At 40.7% G+C, this 8,268-nt stretch overlaps 1 protein-coding gene across 1 annotated transcript; it reads right to left on the reverse strand.

Moving 5' to 3' along the window:
* Positions 1-396: 396 nt before the first annotated feature.
* foxh1 (forkhead box H1) lies at positions 397-6,193 on the reverse strand. The gene is made up of 4 exons (XM_059327037.1): positions 6,112-6,193; positions 3,820-4,403; positions 2,826-2,930; positions 397-2,575 (listed from the first exon to the last, which is right to left on the reverse strand). Exons 2-4 carry the CDS (start codon positions 4,285-4,287, stop codon positions 1,622-1,624), a joined length of 1,527 nt encoding a protein of 508 aa, XP_059183020.1. The 5' UTR covers positions 4,288-4,403; positions 6,112-6,193; the 3' UTR covers positions 397-1,621.
* Between the last annotated feature and the right edge of the window lie 2,075 nt (positions 6,194-8,268).

Below are 8,268 nucleotides of genomic sequence, written 5' to 3' on the forward strand. Positions count from 1 at the left end.
GCACTGAACCCAAAGCTCTGTGACTACTTGTGATCTATAGATTGCTGGTAACATTAAAGGGATAGTGTGACTTTCTGAGTGGGGTTGTAAGAGATACTTTTCCATATCCAGCAGACGTATTCAGCAAAGTTTTAAGCTTATGCTATATTTATAATATTTTTTGATCTATGCTCTCTTCAAAGCCACCAGACTTCTTTGATATTAATCAAAGGACAGCCCTGTAAAAAAATATCCATTTAAGACAGTTGTTAGTCTAATGGTGCAGAACTATAGTCCAGCTTTGAAGACATGTCGTAGAAGGTTGAGCAAATAACCCAACCAGCCATCTGAACAAACAAAACTGTGTCACATATAAATAATAAAGTGATGAAGTAGAATCCAACATGTACAAATGAAAACCACAAAAAAGTAAAGATTTAGTTAACTTATTGTCATGTACAACACTGAGCAGTACTATTAAAATAAACATCATTTTATTACATACCCTGTTCAACTCCATAACCTTCTTTTGATACTTTAAACTGCTGAGCTGTTTTCTTCAGCTCAGCTCTGTACAAACCTTAACAAGACCACGGCAAAATGGCGTAAAAAAACAAAAACATTCACCTGTCGAGGTAGGCAAACATTTACAAGCAATTTCCTTTGGAAGATGATCATAATGACACAAAAATAGTGCAAATAACTGGCAGTGCAGTGTCCACAGTAAACATCTTAGCCCGTTTAAACCTGAGGTAGAGACTGGTGATGGTATAGTCTCTGATTGTCCCCAGTGTCCTGAGAACATACAGCATTTTCACAGAATTGTATCCAAAATTTAGCTCATTTTCTTAGATTGTTTTGTCATGTGAAAAACAGTAAGACACATAAAAATGAAAAAGACACTTAACATTTAAGACAGCAAAAAAACTTTACGGTAAATGATGGGACCTGTATGTTTTATCATCTGGACAAATGGACTAAAAGTCACAAATAATACAATAGAGGCATACATTCATCTGTACACACAAAAAGGACAAAATACAGAGGTTTTCACTGAAATGATGCTCCTTATTTACCTAACAATTCTACATTCTGCCGGCAGAGTAAACTGTAAAGAAAGATATTGCATTTGATATTTCAAATTTAAAAACTGACTGTAGAATTCAAGATTAAATCCAGCAATACATTCAGAAGTCACAATAGGTAGACAACATGCAAAAGCAATTTCTGTAGGAAAGCAAATTCATGCCAATAGTAAACAGTGCAAACTGGATTGGCAGTGCAAAGACTTCAGTTCATTAAAAAGCCATTGAGGTAGATATTTGTTTTGTTGTATAGCTCCAATGAAACTGAGTAATGCACTTTGATAGGAAACGAGAAGGTGTTGAAAATCTTGACCTTAAAAAAAAAAAAAAAAAAAAGGCTGACTCCACTATATCTTGTTAAAAACATGAATCCATCAGTTTCCCATCTGTAGTGTCATGGCCTGGAGGTAGTGATTGAGACTGGATTTGAAGAATTTGCACAGAAAGTGCAAATTCCCTTTGTGGATTTTGATTAAACCTCCCATCCTGAATCATAGTGGGTAAGCATTTGTGCATTTTTGAGTGACAGTGTGGCAGTTTCAGTCAGTATTTCAGAGTCAGTACTGAGGATACCGGTTGAGTGGAGGCCCATTTTGCAGGGTGTACTGACTGGGTGGTTGATGATGTGGGTGAGAGTTCTGATTGGTTGGTACTAAAACGTCAAACACACTCTTGTTCGGAGGAACAGATTGCAACATATTGTCCAGGTCCATGATGTGGGGAGGGGCTTGGACAGAAACTCGTCTGCTGGGGAGGATGGGCCAATAGGCATGACCCAAGAAGTGACCGGGTGCCACAGGAGAGCTGCTGTAGCCGTAAAGGGGAAGTCCGCCATGTAGGGGCATTAGGGGACTTCCGTTGAACCGCATGCTAGGTGGGGCAACAGCATTGGGGGGAGCGTATTTGGCATAGGAGGTAGGGAGCTCCCACGGAGGTGCAACAGTCTCTCGTCGGGCTGATTTGTGCAGTGGGGGTCTGTAGTCCTCATACCCGTCTGATCCAGCTTCACCATCAAGAGGAACACGCTTTCCAGACAGAGGCATCCCTTTCCATTCCTCATCAGAGGAGGAGGTGGAGGCTGGACTGGCAGAGCTGGCCGAGGCACTACGGGCAGAGGAGGCGTAGCGAGGTCGTGAAGGTGGTGAGGCGCGAGGACGCTCCACCTTACCCCAGCAGTCCCTGCTGGACACCTCCACATCCCCAGGGGCACTCGGTGGCCGCAGGCTGTGTAAGAGTGAGTCGATGGCGAAGGATGAGTCCAGCTTGGGTCGGAACAAGTCCTCCTGTGGTGGGGAGGGGTTGTCAGGGAGGGGGGTGACTAGGGCAGGGGGTGGCTCAGATTCTGGCTTGTGTCCCTGTAGGATGTAGGGTGCCAGATCCTGGGCGAATATTGTCTCATCCTGGCGTGACACAGCCGTGTTTTGCCTCTTTAGGAGCTCTAGAGGAACACGGCTCAACTCCACGGCCCAGAAGTTACCTTTGCCCTGAGGCTTCCCCGGGTCCTTCAGCACCTGCAGTTGGAGGGAGGGTGGAGAGTGAGATGAGCACTTGGCCTGAAAACCTTGTCAGGCAGGACTAACCTAGTTTCACCAGTTAATCATCACAATAACAGTGGATAAAAACTGGTTTTAGGATTCAATCCAAAGCCCTCAGAGCATATTTCAACAAAGGTTACCAAACCTCAGTTCAGCATAGTGCAATGCTCTATCGGTCAAGACCACTGACAAGACTAAACCAATTTAAACTGGAACAGTTACATACCTTCACAAAGCAGTCATAAGAGGAGAGGTTGTGCCGCACAGAGTCCCGCCAGCCCTTGTAGTTTCCTTTGAAGAAAGGGAACAGAGTACTGATCTCTTTGAGGATCTAGAAATAAAACAAAAAACAAGTTTACGATGCAGCAGGGGTGGTACAAAAATTTGATATGGAAATCTACAATATTACTTCCTCTTGGGACACATTATTCATACCTGCTTTTTGCCTTTTTCTGGATATTTGTCTAATAAACTGCAGATATTGTGGTGTATCATAGATTATTGTGTTACAAAGAATCGAGTATAGCAGAATCGCTGTATCATGGACAATGTATCATGATATGAGTTACTCTGTGGTTCCCTCCTATACTCTACAGTGGGCCGATGTTATCTAAATGCATACTGATGTGGTGACTGATAACGTTAGAGTTTAAACATTAGTATGAAAGTGAATGTCATCTACAATTTGAAAGTTTTTCATGAATTAAAAGCAGGACACAAAACAGATAACCAATATGATAATTAAGGTTGTTTGGGCAGTGTGTTTACAGTATAACAACAACTGAAGTGTACTTTACCATGCCCTGTATATCACTATGTTATCACTTTTCTGATACAGATCAGTGTCTGGTTTCACTGCAGTCCAACCTTATCAAAGCAAACCAAGAATGGTATGGATGGTAGGCACTCAAGTGTCACCAGGAAGAGGCTGCTGTTTTGTGTCACTTTGTGAACTGTAAGTGATCTGTCAGTGTGTTATAGATGTATTTATTAGGAAGGTTCCAGACATATTGATCATACTTGCTTCCCCTAAAGAACATTACAACAGTTTATTTTTAATAAGATGTATTTCTACAAAATACTGCGGAAATAAAGTGAACATCAGAAGCAGCACCGTGCGTAAAAACACACCATGCGCTACTTCTACCCAAATTATCTGTGGTATGGCAGGAGACACTCAAACATGTATACATATACAAGCAATCTAAACTTATTTTTACCTCGGATAACGTGAGTTTCTTCTCTGGGGATCTTTGGATCACCATCGCAATCATAGCGAGGTACGAGTACGGTGGTTTTGGATACCGCTGATAGTTCTTTTTCTTCCCACCGCTGCTGCTGCTCTTCTTCTCTTCTTCACTGTTCCAAGAATCCCGGGTAATAGTTTCCTGTTTACAGTGGGCATCTTGAGGATTCGAGTATGATGAGTCCGGTGGCACGACTTTATCCATGAATGCAGTGAGGTGTTCGTTGCGCGCTGTGGGTTTCTTCAAGCGCGACAACTGCTGGGGAACCATCTGAGCCAGGTGCTGAGGCCAATGTTGGGCTGGAGAGCTCCGCGCTACGACGCTGGTAGGAATACTGTGCTGCGCATTTCTGTGGAAGTCAAGTTGATGGTCGTGATGTTCTCCAAGGTGGGACAGAGCTGGCGCTGGCAAGAGGATCTGCTCCGGCCAGTGCTTTGTCATGCTGATCAACCAGGGGGGAGATAGGCCCCGCACGTTCGGACAGGAGCACGGAGAGGGGGAGGGAGGTCAAAGAGTCGGTCCTTAACTTCTGGCAGACTGCTGGCTCCAGGCTGACTCTATTTGAAGAGCAAACAATTAACAGTTTCATGTAAATCCCGCTGCGTAATCGAGGGGAGAATGACGCGTTATCTGAGAGCAGAATGACTGATCGCCCCGGGGGGCTGGGGAGGGTCTGTGTACGAGGAGGGGCGAGAGAAGGACAGTAAACCTGTAAATAACCCTTATGATAATATCAACATGCCACTTACAACGCAGAGATTCCAAGTTTGTTTTGGAATCAGTGCTTGGAAGATTTACGCGCGAAGGCCTTGGGCATTAAGTGCGTATTTAGAGTAGATAATACACTTAAAACAAACACATACGTTTATTTTACAAATTCTGGAGATAATTGGAACATCTCCATCTTAATATCTCTATTTAAACCACATATATAGTGTTGTTTGGGCTATATTTAATCAAGAACACTTCTCTCGAGAGTGACACTTGGGAGCAGAGGCGAAAAGTAAAACTCATGGGGGATGGGCGGGGTACAAAAAAGAAGTAATTTCGATTGAAGCTTACATGCAATCAACAATTTCTGCTGAGCAATATACAAAGGGGATGGCTAATATACAAATGTCCAAGCATTAATGCTTGGACAATCGTTCATTCTAAAAGGCTGCATCAAAGTAATTACTCTCAAATTGTTTGAGTCATTTTCAGTAATTTGGAGTGTGACAAATACATTGAAAGTGTCAAACTTGCAGAGCTTATTGTTAATTCAGTTTAGCCTTGTTCCAGAGAGGAAGTCATGCACATGTAGCTCCTTAAAAACTTCTATATTTTGCGTAAAGTGTATAAATTGGATTTGGACAGCTGACGCAGCATAACTTATTTGGAGACATTATGGTTGGTCCTCAGACATTCGGGGAGAGTTTTACGCACAGTAGGGTCTCCTTGTGACTATGCAGGATGTCATTCAGCATTGAAAGACGTAAGTTTCGGGAATGCATGTCTTTTGTTCAAGTTAACGTAGTGCTAATGTGCAGACGCTTTTTTTCCCAGCAAGACAGTGAAAACAAGTTGGATTAGGAGGAACCCCATTGGCAAGCTGGAGACTGTCCCTTCCCAAACAAGCTGCTTAGCATGTGTGGAAATACGGGGGCTATTCAACACCATTTGTGGGTTTTCCTGGCGCTTACAAGCTGCTAAGTGTCGTGGTTGGGTTGAACATTCACACCTCAAACAGGAGCAATCATCTTCTCCTGAACCTCAAAATATGTCTCAAAGAAAATATACTTTACACACTGCACAAATCAACAAGCTGCATTATGTGTCTGTATGGTGACATGTAGTTTTTAATTATGTTCATTTACTCGTCATTTTCACCCCAATAATGGATATATTACACCTGATAAGATAATGAAACACAGGTCTTAAATGAAGTGATTGTGCCAACAAGATTTGTCACAAGAAGGACAAAAGAATTGGAAACAAGTCGATTTTCACATTGTAAGACTTTAACTGATATCACAACTGAAACTGTGCTACCAAATCCATAATTAAGTGCCAATTAACCTACATTTTGTCATGTGTGTGGCCTACGTGCAATATTCTAAGTGCTATTGAGCGTTTTCCTTGCCACTCCATAATTTATCTTTACCTTTCCAAGTCACAGGGCAAATGATAGACCCTGTTTATCTGGTGATTACAGATATAATAAGGACTATTTGTTTTGCACAGAAGCATCCTTTTCCTGAATTATCCACCGTGTGAAAAACTTACCACATGGGTTTGCAGCTTTTGTTATATTTTCAGTAAAACACAAACTTCTTGGGCTTGTTTTCCAGGTCTGATAGCTTCACTACCATGGTGAGCAACAAACCTTCTTCACCTGCTGCAATTTGCATCGGCGATTTTCTTCTCTGGTCGCCTCACACTCTGTTGCATAGTCACAAGATGTGTCCCCCTCTAGTGGTTTCACTCAAAATTCAGTGAAAAGCTTTACCCATACTTTATTATGTCCCCACTAGGCCTGTCACTATAACTTCTTTTGTTCAATGATATATTTTCCCGGAAAGAATTGTAAATGTTAATTTAATTTTAAGGCAATTTTATGCCATTTATATAGTGATAATATAATAGCATAATAATGCAAGTACACACTTTCAAAGAGGAATGGACTTTAAATTATTAAGAATATTCACATTGGAATTTGAATGTGGAAAAAACCCTAAAAATATAAAATGAAATATAAAAATATAGAAATATAAACAAAAACAAAAAAACAAAAAACAAAAAAAAAAACAATTAATACAATCTGAACAAAAATGCCATTTTAAAAAGGATCTGCACCTGAGTCTTTTTGAGTCACCTCATTTTAGTGGTAAACCCTGCTGTTTAAAATGTCTAAAATGCTTATATATATACATTTTTCATAATAACCCCATGTTTACCCATGTAAACACAACAGGCAATATCTATGGACATGAGATCCATCTTTTTTTCTGTCCTCAATAATTATGGTGACAGGCCCAGCCTCCAAAAGACACTTAAAAGACATTCTCTCTTCAAAAAATGCATTTGATGGAATGTCATGACAATGAGAATTATCTTACTGTTTGTGAGCCTAAAAAATAAACATGTACAGACAAACCCCTGAACCTTCATACACAGTTTGTTTGGATCTGATTTACATGTCCTCTCATAGAGAAGTGCTCACACTGATTTAAATACAAACTGTCAGTCTATCTCTTCCTGTCTACTGGAGTGCCAGTTAATAGGTTTGGCCTGGATTAGTGAGCCTTGCATGAGAAGAATGGGAGACCATATGAATAGGATAGTATGGCTGTTCACATGGGCTGATTGTGTCTGGACAAATCCCTCCTAAGCTGCCCTGGGATACATCCTGAAACTGAGATGGAGAGAAGGAATGATGTTTAGAGAAAGTTCAGAGAAAGTGAGATGAAGTTTTCATTGTGCTGTCACAGCGTCATTACTGCAAACTTGTCACATATCATCAAACATGTTAATTTGTTTAAGTACTGTTTAGTTTAATTTTGATTGTTTATTTAACAGGGACAATGCATTGAAAAGTAACAGAAAAAGTTATCAGAGGGATTATTTCTTCAGTAAAAAGAGGTTCCAATAAAGCAAAGTCTGTATTGTAAATTATTAAGAGTATCTGGACAAAGTTTGGGGAAATATGCATTTCTGATAAATGTTTTAAATGTTTTATGTAATTCCATTTCACTCAATTCTGCTGCAGGGTACGCAGCCACTTCAAATATGGATATCTACAAATCTGTGCACCTAAAACCAAAACTATGTGCACAAATCAACTGCCGATTATATAAAAGTTAATGCATTTGCTTTGACCTTGGCTGGTTACTACATGGGGACATTTCATGCATTTGTTCCTTTATTTTCCACATTATAATATATCTATATATTTTGTATCTTATCCTGAGGACCAGAGATGTAATGCATTCACTGTGTCTCTGCAGTGTCCCTGCTGTGTTGGTTGGCCAGTGACCTACAGGGGTCAGCAGATCACAGCATCAGCACTGTCTGTCTGCTTCTAGATATTACCAGCTGAATCTCATGCTGCTTCCTTAACATTAAGAAACCAATAAGACAAACCAAAGGATGTCAATACTGGTCTTCTGCATGGTTGGTTGGCTTTGTTTAATAGATATTTAATTATGGGGATGTTAAAGGAGCATGTGTTCAGGCTTGTGTTATGAGTGTAACCAAGAGGTTGACACCCTGACAGTTTATTGTGAAAAGACTGAAGAGCATCTATGTTTGTCAAACCAGATATACAGTATTATAGCTGTCTTTATACACTCAAACACACCCCTTACATTCAGCTTTATAAACAAGGCTAGGGTGCTTTTGCACTGGGGCATGTCACACCTACATGTTTTTTCCTCTTTTCCA

Source organism: Centropristis striata, chromosome 23, assembly GCF_030273125.1.
Source record: "Centropristis striata isolate RG_2023a ecotype Rhode Island chromosome 23, C.striata_1.0, whole genome shotgun sequence".
In the NCBI taxonomy this organism is placed as follows: Eukaryota; Metazoa; Chordata; class Actinopteri; order Perciformes; family Serranidae; genus Centropristis; species Centropristis striata.